At 51.4% G+C, this 19,877-nt stretch overlaps 7 protein-coding genes across 7 annotated transcripts; 1 reads left to right on the top strand and 6 right to left on the bottom strand.

Moving 5' to 3' along the window:
• Positions 1–1,290: 1,290 nt before the first annotated feature.
• On the bottom strand, positions 1,291–2,267 carry ALTATR162_LOCUS8915 (uncharacterized protein; the record flags this gene model as incomplete). Its single annotated transcript, XM_043316548.1, has 4 exons — positions 1,291–1,379; positions 1,447–1,897; positions 1,951–2,160; positions 2,235–2,267. The coding sequence occupies 4 exons, from the start codon at positions 2,265–2,267 to the stop codon at positions 1,291–1,293; spliced, it is 783 nt and encodes a 260-aa protein (XP_043172483.1).
• A 992-nt stretch (positions 2,268–3,259) lies between these two features.
• On the bottom strand, positions 3,260–4,530 carry ALTATR162_LOCUS8914 (uncharacterized protein; the record flags this gene model as incomplete). Its single annotated transcript, XM_043316547.1, has 5 exons — positions 3,260–3,606; positions 3,658–3,813; positions 3,870–4,164; positions 4,217–4,441; positions 4,498–4,530. The coding sequence occupies 5 exons, from the start codon at positions 4,528–4,530 to the stop codon at positions 3,260–3,262; spliced, it is 1,056 nt and encodes a 351-aa protein (XP_043172482.1).
• Positions 4,531–6,126: 1,596 nt separating this feature from the next.
• ALTATR162_LOCUS8913 (uncharacterized protein) lies at positions 6,127–7,468 on the bottom strand (the record flags this gene model as incomplete). The annotated part of the gene is made up of 4 exons (XM_043316546.1): positions 6,127–6,279; positions 6,333–6,507; positions 6,617–7,386; positions 7,442–7,468. 4 exons carry the CDS (start codon positions 7,466–7,468, stop codon positions 6,127–6,129), a joined length of 1,125 nt encoding a protein of 374 aa, XP_043172481.1.
• A 673-nt stretch (positions 7,469–8,141) lies between these two features.
• On the bottom strand, positions 8,142–9,832 carry ALTATR162_LOCUS8912 (uncharacterized protein; the record flags this gene model as incomplete). The annotated part of the gene is made up of 3 exons (XM_043316545.1): positions 8,142–9,173; positions 9,226–9,540; positions 9,722–9,832. 3 exons carry the CDS (start codon positions 9,830–9,832, stop codon positions 8,142–8,144), a joined length of 1,458 nt encoding a protein of 485 aa, XP_043172480.1.
• Positions 9,833–10,501: 669 nt separating this feature from the next.
• Positions 10,502–12,931, top strand: ALTATR162_LOCUS8911 (uncharacterized protein; the record flags this gene model as incomplete). The annotated part of the gene is made up of 1 exon (XM_043316544.1): positions 10,502–12,931. One exon carries the CDS (start codon positions 10,502–10,504, stop codon positions 12,929–12,931), a length of 2,430 nt encoding a protein of 809 aa, XP_043172479.1.
• Positions 12,932–13,527: 596 nt separating this feature from the next.
• Positions 13,528–16,692, bottom strand: ALTATR162_LOCUS8910 (uncharacterized protein; the record flags this gene model as incomplete). Its single annotated transcript, XM_043316543.1, has 5 exons — positions 13,528–13,698; positions 13,772–15,375; positions 15,446–16,408; positions 16,463–16,613; positions 16,669–16,692. The coding sequence occupies 5 exons, from the start codon at positions 16,690–16,692 to the stop codon at positions 13,528–13,530; spliced, it is 2,913 nt and encodes a 970-aa protein (XP_043172478.1).
• Positions 16,693–17,969: 1,277 nt separating this feature from the next.
• Positions 17,970–19,319, bottom strand: ALTATR162_LOCUS8909 (uncharacterized protein; the record flags this gene model as incomplete). The annotated part of the gene is made up of 3 exons (XM_043316542.1): positions 17,970–18,783; positions 18,885–19,125; positions 19,289–19,319. 3 exons carry the CDS (start codon positions 19,317–19,319, stop codon positions 17,970–17,972), a joined length of 1,086 nt encoding a protein of 361 aa, XP_043172477.1.
• Positions 19,320–19,877: the final 558 nt, after the last annotated feature.

Raw genomic sequence — 19,877 nt, 5'->3', positions numbered from 1 at the left:
AGATCAATGTCGTACATCTCGTATATCCCTCCGATATTGATTTTGCTAAGTGCATCCAGCAGATCGCGAGCCACATCAAACCGTGGTGCCTGACAGAGGATCCACAACGCTGTTAGGCCAACATCTGCCCAAGGCAACTCCTGCTAGCCCCACGTGACTACTGGGTGCTTTGCTAGTAGTATCTCCTGGAAACACCAGACTCTTCTGAATAATGGGCGAGTAAACAACATTGAAAGACCCCGGATCACTTTAGGAGTGAAAATCGTCGGTGATATATCCACAGCCCGGAGAGTTTCAGTGCCATGCAGATCGGTACCATGTTTCAGGCTGAAGTCCCTGCAGACACTCGCGATAGATCTTGCACACTTGAGCGCCACTTTGATAACTTTCTCATCACCGTGACCTAGCGAGATATTGACTTTCGTTGCCTGAGAATATATCTTGCTCATCAGAGGAACTTGATGACTCTTCTCCTTGGTGTCGTTCTGATTGATGCAAAGAGCATCTGTCCATACGATGCGAGTCTTCCATTTGAGCCTGAGCCTCATCAGAGCGTACGAAAGCTCTGGTCGGATGGCGATAGGTTGGTCATTACATACAATCCAAACGCTCGGTGGTTCAAAACCCCACACGTAAGATAGAGCTTCATAAGAAGGTCTATCATCGAGGTTGACAAGCGTGAGCTCACACTTAAGTTGTTGGTGTGAGTCGGAAGAAAGCTGAATATGGAGGACACAGGTTTGGTTCCCAGAAAGTAGTCTTTCCGAGTAAATCGATGATTCTGCCTTGCTGCACGTAGGAATTGACGTGGCGTGTGGGCTTTTGGAGAAGTTTGATACGGTGTCTTGCTTTAGACGCCTGAGCGTAGCTATGCCGCGCTCTCGACGACGTCGGTTGTTAGAAGGTGGTGTGGTTAATGACATGCTTGTGTGCGGCTCAGTTGACATGGCATTGGGGGATGTACAGATAGAACGCTATCTGCAGTGCTAGTATATATCACACTAGAGATAAGGTGTGGTGGTAGTCGGGTACAGTCTCACGTCTGACGAGACGGAAGGCATCACCACGCTAGCCGGGGAGTGTCTTACATTTGACCCCGCGAAGAGCTTGCCTAACAACCTTTCACAGCGGCTAATCACGACACGTACACGTCACGTATAGGAGGAAAACGTGATATATCTAGGAACCTATCACGAACATTAAGTCTATACAAATTTCTTTCCGTGCTCAGTTCTGCGTTGGATAATCGCATACATTCTTCCGCAACACTAACTACTTCCCCTCTGGTGTTTAGAATTTCCTTTGTCTGACAAGTGGCTTGAGCCCCGGCAGCGCAACGACGATGATCGAGAGCGTCATCTCTACCATACTGAGTGGATCTATGAAAGAATACATCAGCTTGACTATCGCACATAGGATGCACTGTTATGAAAAAGGTGAACTTACAAACGAGGTTTTCTTGTCCTGTTCCAACCTTGAGGCAGACGAAGCGTACGATACCTGAGGCAATAGTAAGCGCTCCCAGCGCGAATGTAAGACTCACGCCAGTTGAAGATCTCAATACACCCTTCACCAAGAGCACTACAGGCACGGCATAGACCGCCAGGTAGCAAGCCAAGTTAAGAGTGAAGTTCAGGATGAACGGCTCCGGCGCGTAGAAGACAGAGCACGCGCCTTCTTCTTGAGACCACTGCACCGATACGGGTGTACCGCAGAAGAAAGTATCATCGAAGAGGATAGCCAGGTAGCTGGCGATGACAAAGGCTGTGATACCGAAGAGCATCTTGCGTAGTCCTGGATGACCGGAGAGATTGAAGAATGCCCAGTAGAAAGCTAGCATGCTGAGTTTCGGGAAACCCATGCCGACGTCGTAGAAGTAGTTCGAGGCGAACGAGATCTGTGAAGTGGGTTAGACGAGCATGGAGTATGACGGCCAAAGTAACGACTTACCTTTGATAGCCTTTCTGACGTCTCATAATTGTCCAAAACTCCCATCTGGTATGTGAGCGTGTCGCAGATGATCAGTCCCAAAGCAATCAGCGCGGATGCGATCAATAGGTAGTCAGACGCGTCCAACTTTGCGCGGAGACGGAACAAACGCGTGTACATGCGCGCCGCAACGAACAGGTATGCGAAGATCAGGAGGATCCATTCTGAGATCTGTTATAATGATGACTTGTCAGTATTGTGATATCCTGGTAGATGGTTCGGTATTTCGAAAGACATCGGCTTACCATGCAGTCTTTCCCATCAATGTAGTGTGTCATCTTCACTGCTGTAGTGTGATAGAACACTTACGAAACAAAGGATAAAACCAACGAAGAGTGGTTCGCTTGCTTCATCAGAGAACTACAAGGCGTATGTATATGAACCACATCTCATCCCATGCAGGGTACTATATTCTCCCGCGGATGAATCATGCCACAGCTCCTGAAGACATCTCTGGGCGTGCAATTGTACCGCCTATCATATGAAATTGTTACCGGACATCAGTCCTGGACTGTCGAGATGCATCTTGGCTTGCTCGACCTGCATGCATGCGCGCGGAAAACTGCCTGTAAATGAGGCGCTTCAGGAGCCGTGTTGGATGGGCTGGTCCCAACTGCGACCCTTGTGCATTGAACGGCTGTACCGTCTTGGTGGGTTTGGTTCATAGCGGGAAGGGCTTTTTAGGCGCATCGCATCCGGGTTTGCATCTTTTTATTACATTCTGCGCAAAGGTTGTTGAACGACGATCAAGCATGTGCAGATACTGCTTCTTTGTTATGTTCATGCAGCTTTTGGCTGCTGGTAACAAGCAAAGTCAAGCATCAAAGGTGTCCTCTCTTGCTCGGCTAGGCGAACCGATGGATGAAATTTGTTAAACGAGCCCTCTACTAGGCGAAGCCGTGGGCCAATGCCGACCCACAGCGTAATGGCAGGATTGCGGCACAGTTAATGAGTATTTTCTGAGGTGCGTGAGAACTCTTGGGTTCACGGAGTGATATACGGTTGCAGCTCAGTTGGAAGAAGCTCCCGTTCGGCGTGGCGCTTGATGGCTTGTGCGGACCGCTATGAGCGGGATGGAGGTGCGATCCTTCCGGACTGATACGAGTGGTCGGCCTGCTGAACGGTACAGGGTCCATTGAGACGTTTAATGTTGAGATGACCCGGCTGCTTAAACTCGCACAAATGGACTTGGTCTGATCCTTCTGATTCTTTTTGCCCCGGTTGATACTAATTACAGCGCTATTGGAAACGATCACCTCCTGAACCGTTCTCATGGGTATTTTGCAGAACCGTCGTGCTCATCATCCTGCGACTTCGAGAACTGCACGCTAACGCGACGAGTCTCGTAGATCACATCCTTCCTTGTCATGGTATTAAGCTCCACTTCGCTGCCTGAATCTTCATCGGTGTGCACACGGACACTGTGTTTGCCTCTTCTGGAAGGTCGCAAGAAGTTGTGTGAACCCGATGCTGGCGTTTGATGCCCATAGGTACGAGACTCGGAAGAACGCGACTTCTTATTGGAGGAGAATAGGGAGCCACGTCGTAGGAAGGATCTCATCGACGGTAACGAGACTACCATGATCGCGACAGCCATTTCGGCCATGGATAGGACGTCTATACGAGTGTCAGTTAGAGGTTGTAGTGCACTTGACTGCATCTACCTACAGACGTTGGTCCAAGCATGTATGACCTCGATTGTTGCAAACCGGACCATACTCATAGCTATGGTAACGGCGCCGAGTGAAAATGTCGCAACAAGACCCCAAATCTGGCGACGACGAAGCTGCAGTGAACGAAGAAGTGGAAATGGTAAAGCAAAAACTGTAGTTTCGATGTTAGTGCTCAAAGCGCTTTTTGACTGGCACGCTGCTGCTTACTGAACAGATCGGACGTGATATTAAGGCCCCAGTCGATCCGGAAAACTTCTTTTGAGCTGAAGGTGTTGCATGCTCCCTCATCAGGAGACCAATTCTGAGAGACCTGGCGCCCGCACCAGAAAGTATCGAGAAAGAAGGTCGATATCATAGCACTTCCAGTGAACAAGGTTACCATATAGAGTGCTTTTCGTAACCACGGCATCGTCGGCGGAATGAGTCTGAAGTACAGTGCGAGGATTGCCAACTTTGGCCAGTAAATACCGGTATCGTAGAATGCATTTCCGGCGAATTGTACCTGCCAGTGTCAATCCTGCCATCGGATCAATGAGACTAAGTTGTCCACTTACTTTCTTGAGTGCGATAACACGAGCTGTTGATGGCTCTGGTACATCATCCGACATGCCTCCCCATATGTATGTCAGGTAGTCGGTGATAAAGAGCCCAATGGCGTCCAAGATAGATGCTATCAGAAGACTATCGCTGACAGTGGGACATTGTCGTTGTATAAGGCGGGGAACCAGTCGACCAGAGGCCAAGAGCATGGCGAGGGCCAAAAGAGTGCCCTCGATTGGCTTTGCGCATACGTTAGCAGGAAGAATGACAACATATTGAAGTGTATGAAGCATACAATTACAGAGTCTGGAGCAACGCCGTTAGCCATGTTGAAAGATACCAGATGTATACACCATGAAGCAGTCGATGACAAGTAACAAGCCAAGAAGTCAAACAAAGGTTGTCATGTGGTTTTCCAGAAAACGAAAGCATCGCTTGGGTGTATACAGGCCCTTAAGACGGACATGTATCGGGTCCGTCTCGCCATCCACATGGCGAGTGGACCCTGTTGCTGCGATCGTACCACGCCTAGCTGCTCGCTTGGCAATTTACGCGGAAATAATCAGTATGTCTGCATGCCGGAATCTGCGGTTACAGAGTTCGTACGGAACAACATGGGTGTATGTGTTGGCGCAGGGATCTTTGCTGAACGGTAAACGGAAGGCCAAGGCGAAGGATCACGGCGCAGCCCAACAGAGTGTAGCCCTACCTGCCTATACAATGTGAGTCCGCAGCCTATAGGAGCTAACATATTGTTGCTCCGCGACAGAAAGAACGCAGTTTGCATACGAGAATGTGGCACGGAGGTGCTCGATTGTGATGGCGGAAGTCCCATATTTTCTGCTGGCATCGCGACCATGTTGCTTCCTCATCCTCGGGGTAGTCTCAATAGTTTTGATTTTTTTTCTTCACGATCATTATCGTTACAGCGTATTCTAGATGAGAATTAGACGCGAAGACATCCTGCTCTCGCGGCAATGTCTTGCTGAATGTCACATGAACGCGTCCTGGCTTGTTAGTACTCAATGTGAAAAAAAAAAATGATGAGACTGCGACACCGGAGTACCATGAACTGATGCAAGCACGAAGGAAGTTACTCAGGTGTAGGAGAGCAACGAACGGTGAAGTGAGGATGGTCGTTCAGCAGAGATCGCGCAGTGCGCGCCATCATAGCGCACCACAGCGATGACGTAACACCAATATCAACCTCGAACGCGAGAATCCAACGCGCATATCGCACCAGTACAAACCCGCCAAACCAACATGCCTCCCAGCTCCGACATCGTCCCCTCCACCCACAGCTTCCTCGCCCTAGTATCCGTCAACGCCCTCTTCGTAGGCTTCATCCTACTCCCCGCAATATTCCCCCAACCCAACACAAACGAGGAATACACAGGATGCATAGAATATGCAGAATACTGGGACTGTTCAGAAAACTATGCTGAAACATATCCCGAAACTATACATCTCCCACCCTTTTTCTACCTTTCCGCTTTAGCCTGCAGCATAGGCATACTAGGCTGTTTGTGTTTATGGTGGAAACACCAGAAGAACTACAAGTGGTTGATCAAGAGAATTTTCCTGCCAGCGTTGTGTAATAGTGTTGCGGGACTTGTGTCTACGCTTGTGATTGCGAATGCGGCAGAGGAGGATCAATATAGTAGGGCTATGAGGGTGGCTATGGTTGCTCCGTCGGCGGGGTCGGTTGTGGCTGCGGCGATGGGGTTGGGGTATTATGCTGTTATGTTATGGCTTGTCAAAAGGGAGCATGAAGGGAAGCCTGTGGCTTTGGAGAAGGGTAAGCAAAAGGGGCAGAATGCGGATAGCTAGTCAACGAATATGTATGCTGAAATTTTGACCTAAAGGTTGGTGGGTATCAAGGAAGAAAACGCCAGAATCTACGAGTACTGCATAGAGACGCATGTTACACGTCCTTACCTGACTCCTCTTTCTTTTGAGCCAACTTGATCCTCTTCTTTTGCTCACTTACCGCATGCGTAATGGCTTTGACCATGTTGAAGAGGAAGATGCCGATGAAAACGATGGTAACGAATGCGAGAACGGCGACCACGGAAACCTGCAAACAGTCAGCTACCACAATACTTAATCTCTTGCAATGCGATTGCATACCATACTAAACACAACGAAGACGTAACTGGCGCGAAGGAATGCATAGTTGCCTTCGAGTTCTTTCAGGCTCGAGCCAACTTGCATGGCGGAAAGAACAAGACTGAAGAAGACGAATACGATAAGGATCCAAGAGAAGTTTCGTTGGAAGAAGATTACGTAGCGGTTGTATCCATATCTTTTCAAAACATGTTAGCGGATATACCTATCACATGCCTTTTGAGCAGTTTTCCTTTCACGGAGAATTGACTTACAAATACCCTCTCACAAAATGCGTATGCGCATACCGTATGCGATAGATGCTGTTGATCCGTCCCAGCCTCAGGTCGCCGAACTGGTAACGTTGGTTCACCTCCTGTAGTGTGTTGATATCCACATGTTGCATAAAATCTTTCACGAAATCTTTCCACCAGTGCCAGGTTACAAAGCTTGGTAGGAGCATGTACTCGTGTGCAATCTTCAAGTCCAGCGGTGTAGTGATGAGCCACACGTAGCTCACCAGGAACCCTGCTGCACTCTTCCACAACCAGCCCTCTTCCAACTTGCGCGTAAGATCAGCATCCCCTGGTTTGCAGATGTGCTCGTTCCAAAAGTCGTAGCTGAGCATCCACTCCGGTAATGGCTTGACCAGCAGCTTGGTTGAGAACTTCAGCAGATGCAAGTCCATCTGTTGCGTGCCTAGCACTTCCATGCCTAGCATCTTGTATCTGTGAAGTGGCCTGGCGCGCATGGGTCGGCCTGCCATCCATAGGTGCCCATGTATGCGATTGAGGCGTGAGAGATCGAGGTCGTGTTTCAGAAACTGGCGAGGGTCGTCGTTGGCGAGGAATATGCTGTTGCTCCTGCCGCTTATGGTGGGAAGGGAGTCTTCGGGTGAAAGCGCTATCGTCGTGACCGAGTCCAACACGGGCTGTATGTGCGTTGGGGTGCGATCCTGGCTAGGATCGATGTGGCCATTCTGATGCGCGATTTCGCGCGAGGTGGGGTTGCTGGAGTTGGCTGCGGTGGATGGAGGTGGAATGGGACGGGAAGAGAAGGGTGGTGTCAAGGCGTTCGTCTGTTACTGGTAAGCACTCGTCCAGGACGTGTCAATACTAGTGGGCTCTACTCACAGTCTGTACAGTCGTCTTCTCAGCCATGCTGCCCGTTAGCGATCGTCTCGTGTGTTCCCATAAGAAGTGTAACGCGGCACGGTGCTCTATATGATGCTTGACGCCGGCAAGCCTGCTGCGGCTGTAGCACGAGGCTCACATGCAGGCACACTGGCGCACCAGGTAGGCACATCATGACTGGGGTAGGCATCAACTCCGCCTTCTCGACGGCGCGCGGGAACTACGCATTAGGATGTGGGGGCTGAAGGCGGGGGCTAGACGGATTCTTGGGGCTGAATTTTGGTACTGGAATGAAGTTGTGGCGCTGGGACTTGATTGGTGAGCTGGTTCGTGTGCACTATTTATATCTGCGGACAGGTACCAAGCCACCACCACATGGGAAGGCGCCGTCTGGTTTTAGATACTACCCGCGTCAATTCTCGTTCTGAGACGACGGAAAGCACGTTACGACTGTACTGCTAGGAAGCGTTGCACGCCGGCATGCTTCTGCCGTTGAAGCACCAATGCACGCGCGATTCGCAATGAGATGCAAGAGCTAGTCAATTTGCCTTCACTTGAGTCCACCTTGGTCGTTCTGTATCTGATTTGCAAAGCCACCAAAAGTGTTGAAACGCCATAACGCCACCTTCTAATGCAGTTTTGGATATCATTGAACTTCTCCTGTCCCGTACATCCGCACATCGCCTGACCCTGACCGAAATCATTTGCAGTAGTTGGCAGGAAAGCTACCCTTCTTTCCATGAATCTCGCCCTCCCACCAATCTTGCGAGCTTTCAGTCTTCTTCACCACGCGAATCCGGTCGCCCTCTCTAAAGTTCAAGTCGCCAGGTGTGAGACTGTCGAAATCATACATGGCCGTCACGTACTCGGACTGGAAGGATCCTATCTTCTTGGGGGGCGGTGGAGGCGGCTTCTTTTTCCCTGCTGCTGGGTTGGGCGATGAAGGATAACCACCTGGAGTTGATCCGTTCGAGGCAGTAGATGGGATCTTGTTGAAGTAAGAATCGCCGTTGGTTCCATTGGAGTAGGAGGAGGCCTGGGATGTAGAAGAAGCACGGCGGCCATACATGTCCTGGCCGGCGCTAAGATGGGGTGAGCTACCTATCTTTGGTTTCGAGGCGCTGAGAGAGCTGTACGAGGGTTTGCTCGAGAGACTAATGGGTGGACCGCTCTCGGAGGTTGACGACAGAGTTTGAGATGGTCGCGCAGGTCTTCCGCCCCCTGTAATGGTGGGCACACTGTCATTGCTACTGGCTCTCCGACTGGGCATTACCTTGTTCCTAATGCCTAGGCCCGTCAGTGTCTCTCCCTTGTCCGGTAGTCGCATCGGCAAGTGAACCGCCTTGCCAGTCTTGAGCAAGCCCAAGCTGGTCTCCATCTCCTGTCGCAGTGGTGTGAAGTTGGAATCCCATAACGGTATGACTTCTTCCGGCTCGGGTGGTGGATCAGGGTATCCCTGCTCGTGTGAGTACTGGTGTAGCACCGTGTACAGGTTTCCAATCAGGTTGTTCTGCAGCACAATCTGGTTCGCCAGGAGGTGCGGTAGAATAGAGAAGGTCGCGGCATTCAGACGTGGTAGACGGTCTCGGAGGTTCTCATCGGCAAGCTGGTATGCGTGGGTAGAGCGCTCGAGATCGACTTCGTGTTTGGCCAGAGCGCTGTTTTCGCGCTCGGAGCGCGTCTTCTTACCCTGGAGGGTTTCGCAGCGGCTCTTGTAGCGTTCGTAGTCGACCTGTCATCGTCTTGTCAGCATAGCCAATGACACGACTTGAGGGTAGTCTGACCTTTGCATCTTCCCGCTTTTTGATAGCCTTCTCCATAGGCTTCAATGCATCTCGAGCGAGCTTGGCCGGTACGACTAGTTTTCGGTCAATGTCCTTGACTTCCTCCATCATATCCGTCTTGAGTTCCGAAAAGGCCTCATGCAGCCCATGGACACGCTCCAAGACAGCGGGCGGAGTTTCGGCATGTGCATGGGTGCTGTTGGACCCTTCGCCGCCGAGTGGTTTGAAGATGGCATACAGGAGCTCGACCGAGGTGAGTTGGTGGTTGAGGATGTTGGTCCACGCGTCCCGCCATTGCTTTGCTGACGCTTCGAGCTGGGCGACAAGTCAGTTCAAAACTTGGTGACAATGTACACACCGGGCTCCTGCGCCGGATAGATAGGATGCATTGCATCCATTGACGTGGATGGTCGGTATAGGGCTTGATGGGTTTAGGGATCGCCCCACTAGTTCATAGGACCGAACAATGTGAGATAATAAGCCACACCGGACGTACCTTTTCCAACATCGTCTTCGAGTCGTTGAAGTCCTTCAACATAGCTTCGACATCAGCCTCATTGGGCGTCCTCGTAAGGAAACGCCCCGTGATCCTTTGCATGCGCTGCATCTTGCGACGTAAGGGCAGCAATTGTGTGCGACGTAGGCCTGAAGTAAGAAGAGGACAGAATAATACAAGTAATGGGCAACGGCAGTAAGTAATGCTCGCGCGTCCACTAGCGGTGGCTGTGCTCAAATCCGTGTGGTAATTGAGGTGAAGGTAAGCAGGGGTAACAGATGGCCCCGCACCAGTTGTCGCAACAATTCGCTGCCCGCTTAGGCCAGTTTGTTGTCTAATTGGGGAGAGTGAGAGCACTCGCGGGGAAACCCATATTTGCCAGACTCAACTCCCAGAAATGGGAACCGAGTTGTTGCTACATGCTGCCCGCGTTTGATTTCAATAGCTCAGCAAAGAGAGAAGCCATGGATCGGACGGCATGGTGATGCAAGGCCACTCAGCGTTGGGCCGCCGAGCACGAAGACGTGTCATGACTGAAGTGGAAAAGACTGGATATGGGTACCCCCTGATGTGTTTCCGGTGAAAGCTCGAGGGCTTTAGGGCTGGGTAGCCGCTTCTGTAGTGTGCAACGCTAAACCACGTGCTCGCGCGGAACAGCAGGCGCGGTTTATCCCGCCGAGGCGCGTCACCGTCACATCTCTCGACTTTCACCCTCCACAACGACCCCGCCTCTATGTCGCCCATGCGCAGTACGACGCGTCTCGACCGAACTCCAACGCGATGACGGCCCCGCGCGGTAATACCCAGTATGCTTCTACCATCGCCGCCATAACCGCCTCCCAGAACAGCGCGCCCGTGGCAGAATTCCGTTGCCTCTATACACAAGATGTCAAACGCAAGCAGAAGCGGTGGCAAGACGGGTACCTTAAATTCCACACCTTCAACAGCCGGGTTATGGTCTACGATCAGGCGAGGAACTTTCTAGGAGATACATATTACAAGGACAGCAACGAGCTGCAGGAAGGAGACGAACTCAACCTCAACAATGGCGCTCTTGTAGAGGTCGCCGAGCCGATGGGCATTACACATACAGACCTAACACAACTACTCGAGAAGAAGACGAAAGAACAGCCACCACCTCGCCCGACTGCCCCTTCTCAGCCAAAACCCTTCCAGAGACCGTCATCAGTGGCCCCCACTAACGCCCAGCGAAACGCGTCGCAACTGCGCCACAAATCACTCAATACACTGCTTGGGACGCCGAAAGGGCCAATTGGGAAGGCTCAGCCTATGCAGTCCCCATATGAGGCTCGCAAGGAAAAAGAGAATGAGCAGATCGAGGAACGTGTGCCGAAGAGGCAGAAGACGGTCCAGCCACTCTCAAACTGGAGGGCCTCTAGCCCGGCCCAAGAGGAAAGCCCTATAGCGAAGAGAGACTCGGTCACACCTGCGAGACAATCGGACACGAAGAACGCTCGGAAGCCTGCCAAGTTTGTACCCCCGACAGCGAATGTCATCACGATAGAGTCCGAGTCCGACCCTCATCCAGCGTACTTGTCAGATGTAACGCTTCCGAGCACACCACCAAAACTCGCTAGAGCGAGGGCACGGTCTGGCACACTTGATACCCCAGCACCGCAGCCCGCTATACCCCAGCAATTACCCGTACAAACTCCAAAGATACCCAAAGGCAAAGTGTCGGTACCAAGTGTAAGAGCTTTAGAGACCCCGAAGCAACGAGCGCCACCATCGTCACCCCCAGTGAGCGCCTCGAATCGCCTGACGAACGTCGATTTTGCGCTCCAACCAACGAAGGAGCCATCTAAAGACTCTACTCCTCCACCACAGCCTTCACCTCCTCCCAACCGCAAAGCCAAATCACTTCGCCTGTCTACAGGTGTAAAGCGCGGAAGGTTGCTATGTCAGTCTTTGCCTCAACAAGTTGTAAGAGCTGGTAGTGAGGCCAGAGCGACCAGTTCGAAAGCCAGAGTTCGGCCAACATCACGCGTAACGACCAAGGAACCATCGCCTACAGTGTCACAAAACAATGATGATCCTCCACCACGAGAGCTCATCTCTACAGAGGCCAGACGGATGTCCAAAGACAAGCGAAGAAGGATAGACGGAGAGGATGGTGATGATGTTGCATTAAAGAGGGTAAGGATCTCCAAATCTCCATCGCTGCCATCGCCAAGTGTTCTCGAAGACCCAGAAGTCATACACGACTTCATGGATCAGCAACTACTAGTCCCATCGTCTCCTCCACAGCCTCAGACCCTATCATCTCCTCCAGAGAAAGTTCCCAAGTCTAGGCTAGCTACTACCAAGAATCTGGCGAAAAAGACATCCGTTGAACCGCCACCTAAACCCGCGGCTGCGAAATCCAAGTCACCTCCACTAAAGGAACTCGTCCGAAAAGCGCAGCCACGAAATAGCGCCATGGAGAAGCCCATATCAGTACACAGAGCCCCATCGCCTCCTATACCTGTGCTCGATCCACCGATACCAGCATCGCGAGACGTCTCACCAGTGCTCATCGAAGCTTCGGAAGCACGATCACGTACTTCATCAACCTCGCCTCGCAGAGTCCCTCTTTCAACTGGCGGCATACCCAAGCGACCAGTGAAGCGAACCAAGAAGCAATCGGCCGCAACAACCTCAATACAGGAAGGTCCTGCTCCACCTCCCCGTAATGAGTCCGTACCTCTCCCACCGCATCCACTTCGGGCAAACAAGAAAGGACCCATGATGAGCACGACTGAACTGGCATCTCTTCTCCAAAAACCCAAAAACCTCGCCAAGGCCCTCGCAGATCCCATCGAAGACGGCTCAAATATTACCAGTGCTGGCAAGTCGCCGAGCAGGAACTTCAGGCGAGTGAGAAGCGAGAACGACACACCAATACCTAGTACAGCAGATGATTGGGAGAAGCGCAACTTCCCAAAGATGTCGAGCGATATCACAGATATCGTAGACGAACCTGTTGAGGAACCAAAGAAGAAGAAAAGCAGTGGGCTCGATGCGCTGATCAAACGAACAGATCCTAGGCGGAAGTTCAAAAGGACGCAGAGTCTGCAGGTGGAAACCAATGTGCCGCCGCCTGCTGTGGGCGAGGTCGAATTACCCAGTCCTATCGTGGACAACGATGTTGGACCGTGGAGTACAGAAGCAGGTGATCTGTTTGATTGGAGACCACCTGGAAGAGATTGAGGAACGAGAGAGTAGGAAGGATTGGTGGTTTTGCCTTGAGTTAAGACTGGCTGTTGGTAGCAATGTGGTATGAGGCTATGTAATGATGATGACATGATATTGATACCCCACAGCATCTCAATTCCAACTGCTCTCCTTCTTTGATGGTGGCTCCCATCATCATTGTGCTTTCGCCAACTTCCCCTCTGCGCCAACAAAAAGTCGGGGCAATGTAAGTTGACGAACGCCCACGTCGTCGCAATTCCAGTCTTGACATATTCTGTTGCGTTGCGTCGCATCGCTATAGTGTGTGATTGAGAGTGAGAGTGCTTCATTCGTCATTCTTCACATTGCTACCAAAAGAAACCCTGAACGCCGGCATGTTGACTGTACGTCACACGACTTTGCCCTGTCCAGATAAACCGTGGACTCCAAAATCATGGCTATGTACACCAAGTAAAGCAATATTGGCCTCGAACACTTCAAAAGCCAGTGCTTGTGAACACATGAGGATATATACGCAAACACCTCGCCCTATCCAGAATAACCGAACGCCCCATTCTGCGACACACACGTGTCACGGAACCCAAAGCCAGTTCACATCATGACGATCAAGTCTACGATGTCTTGGTCTGCTTCTTCGCCGTGCCAATGTGTGTGTTGTACACCTTGGTCGCGAACTTGAGACTCGTAATTGTCTCTTGAAGATGTGCTTGCAGCGGGCTGACCATAACAAACATGAGTGTTTTCGAGTTGCCACCCAACGAGTATTGGAGGAGATAGGTGAGCTATGTATGTGTTAGTATAAGAACCGTTAAACGTCAATTCAATGCAACATGCCTTCGAGTTCCTGTATGGCACATGTGTGCCTTCCTTTGCTGACCCAAGAGCATTAATGACATCGCCCAGACAGCTCAGACTTTTGTTGATATTCTGCGTCTCCTTGAGGCGCGCACCTTCAGCCTTGGAGTGTTCGAGTCGCTCTGATCCGGCAAGATCGACCAAGTTGAGTGTGCCTTCGCTCCTCTCACCAGTGATCTCATTGGTACCGACAAGCTTCAGGATGAAGACAGAGTGGCTTCGACTGGAACGCATGTTGGCCTTGGTAGCAGCGACTGTCCTGTTCTTGTCGGCGGTCGCTAAGATCTCCTCAACACGACCTGGGCCGTCGAGCTTGACACTGACTGCGTTTTCGAGGATAGTCTGCTTCTTCGCAGCATCGTGTCGCACCTCAACCTTTTTCTTGTCTAGATCCTCTGAGCGGCCGAGCAAGTCGTTGTATGTCTCATTGTAAACTTCGAGGAAAGAGCCTTCCATGTTGTATTTCCAGCCCTTCTCTTGCAATCGCTGCGCTTCATCCCAAATCTGAGCTGTCGCACGGGGGATCATACCGTCAGCTGAAGACATGGTATGTGTCTTTCCGGCTCCTGTTTGACCGTAGCAGAAGATACAGACGTTATAGCCATCAAGAGCACTCTGCACGAGCTGACTGATTTCTTCGAAGACTTCGTTGTTTTGCGACGCTGGACCAAACACACGATCAAAGGAGTACGCGTAGGCGGATGTAATGTCCTTGCCAGTTGCGCTTTGCTTGCTTGGGCCGAGAACTGCCACTTCTTTGCTGTCGGTATCATTGTCCGGGAACGAGATCTGCGCTGGGTTACGTTCCGTGTCATGGGTTGGCCTCACGCGACACATGACTCTGATGTTGCCCTTGAGTTCTTGAACCTGGTTGAAAAGCTTTCGGCGCAGTGTCTCCTCTTGACGAAGTTTGTCGTGCGCTCTTTCAGCAGCCTCAATGGCATCTTGCATTCTCTTGTGAAGGTCGTTGAAGGCTTGCGACTGTGCCTGGCTGTCGGACTCGAGGAAGTCAATCTTCTCCTTCATCGCCTTGTTCGCCGCGTCCAATGTGAGGTTATTGGTTGTTGCTTCTGTCAATTGGGTTTGAAGGCCATTTTTGAGCATCCTCTCTCGATCGAGTTCGGACTTGACGTTGGTGAGTTCGCCCTGGACCAGTTGCGCCTCGCGGTGTTTCGAGTCTGCTTCCATCGCTGCCGCTCTAAGTTTTGAACCGTACTCCTCCTCGATCTTTTGTGCTTCTTGTGCGCGCCTGCTTCGCTCCGTCTCCGTGTCGGCATCCAGCTTTTTCCGTAAACCGGCTAGTTCCTCGTTGTGTTCTTTCAGCAGCTTGTCGATGCGTCCTTCAAGCTCGAGGCGTGTCTTCCTTTCTACCTCATCTCGTTCTCTCTCCATTCGGTCTGTGTCTTTCCGATGCCGCGACTCCAGATCTTCGACTTCGTTGCGTAGTCTCCGCCGTACGTCGTCGACTTCGTATGTGTGTTTCTGCTGCATCATCTCGAGTTCCATCTTTACTGACTTGAGGCAACTTCGTGTATCATCGAGCTCCGACTCTAGGCCCTTGTTGACGATTTCCAGACGCGCGCGGATGGCTTCGAGTTCCGTAACTGTCAAGATGACGTTAGCATATTGACACTCCACTAGAATCGAGATCGAAAAGCATTGTTCATAACATACCGCGACTTTGAAGTTGTTGAATCGATTCCTTGTAGTCAGTAGCCTGCCGCACGTCTGTCTCCATCTTCTCCTTGAACATGCGGAAGTCGCGCTCCATAGCCTCCATGCGTTCATTGTAGAAATCTGGACAGCGATCGTTAGTGAAGCGATTCAGAAAGGGTTTTTGTGCTGATCTCCGCGGTGTAGTAGATAGAGGCCGATACGGCGACGGATCCACCTGCTGCTGCTGCTGCCGAGTAGGCGTCGGCGTAGGCTGGGGAAGTTGAGATGGAGGTATTTTTGGTTTGAGAAAAGGGTTTGTCCCGTAGTCAGAAGTCATACCACATCCGACTTGATTGCTACGCACGTCTGCCTTGGTTGCGCCCAATGTGAGCGCGCCAACCGCTGTGCAGATGTCGTCGCAATCTGTATCGGCAGGCTCTTCGATGACCGGAGTGACGGCGCGGAAATGAGAAGGAGATGAGACTGCTCGTGCATCTGACACACGAGCGATTCTCTGTTGGGACACACTGAGGGAGATTGGGCGCTTCTTCAGATGAGAAGTCATCCCGCCAGGCACTCTTGCACTGGCGTAGGGGTTTGTAGAGATAAGAAATGGTTGCACACCTTTGCGCTCTGCTTGCTCACTGTCGTCATTATCATCTCGGTTCAGCATTGCCGTCGCAGGACGCGGCCCCTGCTGATAAGACTTGCTTCTAGCATGGCTTCCAAGGCCATAGGCCGACTTTGGTCTCACAGCTGCGGCAGCCTTGGGAGCTCCGCCAACGCTGCCACTGAGAGTAGAAGCTGCAGGATGCCTCACTGTCGGCTTTGAAACGGCACGCGATGTGGACGCTGCGAGTCCACGTGCCACGGTACTTTTGATCCCACTCGATATCTTCGACGGCGGGGGTAGTCGTCGAGAAATGGGCTCTCCGGCTTGTTCAGCAAGAGTCTTCCGTTGCTTGAATGCAGGCTCCGGTACTGGTAAAGTCAGCGACCTGTCCGGTGCTACTAGTATAGGGAGGGGCAATGTACAGCCGGAAGGCTTGTGTTTCGCTGTAGGTATCGGCATTCCACTTCGCGCGTTCGCGCCGGCTTCGTGCAATTCGCCAAGGGCGCGAGTCGGCGACGAGGTGATGGTGGAAAAGGTTGATGGTGGTTTAATGCCTGAGCGCTTCGTGATACCCTACAATGGTCGTGAAATTAGACTTGCGCCGGGCAAGGGATGGGGGCATACGTACCGTGTTCTCGTTCGCAGTGTCCATAATCAAATGTTGTGTACCTACGTCTAGCGAAGGAAAGATATCAGTAAAGCATATCCCGGCGCGGCCGAAAGCACAAGCGCGTCGTCGATGTCGTTAACGTTGCTGTTGCGGAGGTCGGATATCGATTGTTTGGGCCTGCGCTCGGACGGTAAACAGAGGAAGGCACGATCCCTGTAACCACATGCTAACTTCGGTTAGCTAGCATAGCGCTAGCAACGACCTTGTCGACTCCAGCGTTGCGTACGCCAACCTCGACTTACGAAGAATCGCCGAATGCGAACTGCTCTTCTACTTGATTATGTTCGGTTCAACACGGTAGTACGTCCACGATAAGACTTCGGCACGCAGACGTCATGATTAATCTTCGGTTCGACTCGTAACCAAACGATGGCTACACTCTCCTTCTCTCGAGAACTATGCATCAACGATAAAGAACTAGGCGGCCGCAAGGCAGAAATGGGTTTGGAGAAGGCATTCTGAAGATTGGTTTCGAATTGCCGCAAGAGCAGTAACTTTGGCTAGAAAAAATCCACCACGATGATTTCCTACAGTTACTTTAGTTGAAAACCTCAGTTGAAGCAGGTTGTGCGTTTTGCGCTGCGCTACGCAATGCCGTACCTTTTTAAGCTACATTCAGACTCAGATATCAGTGACGTCTCTACATTGACATATGTTAGAAAGAATGACGCCTGTTATGCAAAACATGATGAAGACAGCACGAGCGCCATCGATTCAGTATATATGGATCGATGCCCTTTGCATTGTCCAGACCATCTTGAACACTGGGCGCACGAGGCAGAGTGTATATGATTCGCTTATTCCAATGACTTCATCACATTCTGCGCTATACTAACTTCTTCATGTCTGGATAGTCTCTATCGACCCCTACCGATCAGGGTCGCCTTCAGGTCTTCAATACATCCTAATGTATGCGAAGCCGAAAACAGCATGATCAATCATGTTTTTCATCGGTCACACATGTCTTGATCTCGCAATCTCTCCTAACAACTCTTCCAACAGGACCTTGCCTTCCGTCCGGGTTAATCGCCATTGTGAGAGGAAGCATGGTACCACAACAAATAATATGAGAACAAGGCGAGAAGCACGACATGTTCATTCGGGAAACATGTATTGATATCGCATGCTTGCAACTAGAAATGCAGTGCTATCAAACAGCCATGAGGCTCTTAGTAACTCCTCGGCCTTCTCCTAAGTATCTTTTAGTTTGCCAACACTCATACCCTCAACCCTTTGTATTTTCTCCTCCATACCCGTATTCACCGTTTCCTCTTCCCCCAAACCTTCAAAAATTCAACCTTATCCTTAACACCCAACCCCACCCTTTTGACCCTCCCCAGCCTCGCCAGATCCTCCGCAACCCTCTCAAGGACCTTCTGTTCATCCTCACTAATAATCCCGTCATCGCCATTCACCATACCACCAACGTCAACGTCCATGCCATCACCAGCCTCGCCATGCTGGCCACTAAATCCATTCCTAAAGTCCGATTGATCGAAAATGTTGGTGTCGTAGCCGGACGCCTTGAGCGGTGTCTGTTTGGAACTTGATGTAGGGCGGGACGGGAAGTCTTGGTTACTGCTGTTGTACACACGCGAAGCGATGCGAACGCGCATTTGATGTGATGGCTTGCTGAGAAGGCCCCAGAACCACGATGTATAGCCACCGGGGACGGGTGTTGTGACGTCTTGAGGTGTGTACCTGAGATTGACGGGGTAGATCTTCGTCTTGCCATCTGCACTCAGCAGACTAGGGCATAGTGGGAGAATACCCCTGCCATTCGTTGTAGTTGTCTCGGGGAATACGCAGATAATTCTGTTCGGGTTCTCATCGGTGAGCTGTTTGAGCGAGACGAGCTTGGATGAGTCCGGTGGGGAGAGGGCGGGCGGGGAGAATGCGTGCAGTATGGCGCCTAGAAGTGTTATGCGTTCGACTCTTCGGTGGTTGGGGTACGAGCGTGTGAAGATCGGTTGGAAGATACCGGCGAGGTAGAGCGGGTCGAGGGGTGACGTGAAGGAGGACGCGATGATGGTGCCGGGCTTGGGGAGGTTGTCTTTCGCAGAGTGTAGTTGTCTGTTAGATGTGTTAGCAGTGACTCAGCGCGTTCAACCTCCGAGTATGGCTCCTATCTGAACTCCTCTACGCTTTGACTCTAATGGATGTTTTTGACGTACCCTCGTTTGACACCATCAACCTGCAAATCAACCCACCACACGCCAGGGATGCCTAGCATCAGCCACAGCACCCCATACTTCAACCTTCTCCCAATAGGAAACCATTCCAGAATCAAGAAGTATAGCAGTGAGAAGGCGACGACGAAGGGCGCGCGCACGCAGAAAAGGAAGAGGTATAACGGTAGCCAGATGATACCGACCGGTGGGGCGGGGACTGGGAGGAAAGGCGCTATCGACGTGCCTGTGTGTTGCCTGTTAGCTAAATAGTTGCTTTTTCGGGGTGTGTCAAAGGTGGTAGGTCGACATAATTGGCGGAGGGTCAGATTGGAAGAGACGTTATGAAGAAGGGATGTAAGACTACAATAAACTCTGAAACAATCGCAAAGGGATATCCTCAAACACACCTTTGTCGCGGAACTGACTGTATCTCTCCATGACGGGTGATGTCTAGCAAAGAAAGATGCAGGTGTGGGCGTAGTGTCACCGAGCCATGTAAGGCGAAGCCAACTTGCAGCAATCGCGAGCGGAATGAGCCTTAGCGAGAATTGAGCGTCGTCACAGCGAGGCTATGAGAACGTGGCAAAGAAATAAGGCGCAGCACTGCAGGTAAAAGCTGAACAAGCTTCTTACGCTGGACCCCTCCAGCGTGGCGACGACGTAATGCGGACTGTATTTGGGACACTTTGGGTGGGACGTAAGGTGAGTGATCATGCGAGTCATGTATTTTCGACATGTGAATGCCAAGACGGGCGTTCTGTTGGTCTGTCAACGTCAGGTGCGCGTGTGACAGCACAGACAGGAAAGACGTTGGACGGTACGATATACATCTAGAGCGTTTTAAGAGATTCTGGATTGTGGTCTGACTATGGGAGTGGTATTGGATATCTAGTTACTATCTGGCTAGCACTCCTGCCGAACCGTCAAGACAGACCCGTGGACATACATGAGCGAAGAAGGAACCGAGCCAAACGACGAGCAGCACGAATACACGCT

This window comes from Alternaria atra (assembly GCF_907166805.1).
Source record: "Alternaria atra isolate CS162 genome assembly, contig: 29, whole genome shotgun sequence".
Lineage (NCBI taxonomy): Eukaryota > Fungi > Ascomycota > Dothideomycetes > Pleosporales > Pleosporaceae > Alternaria > Alternaria atra.
Note: the sequence above shows the minus strand (reverse complement) of the source record. Positions and strands in the feature narration are given on the sequence as shown.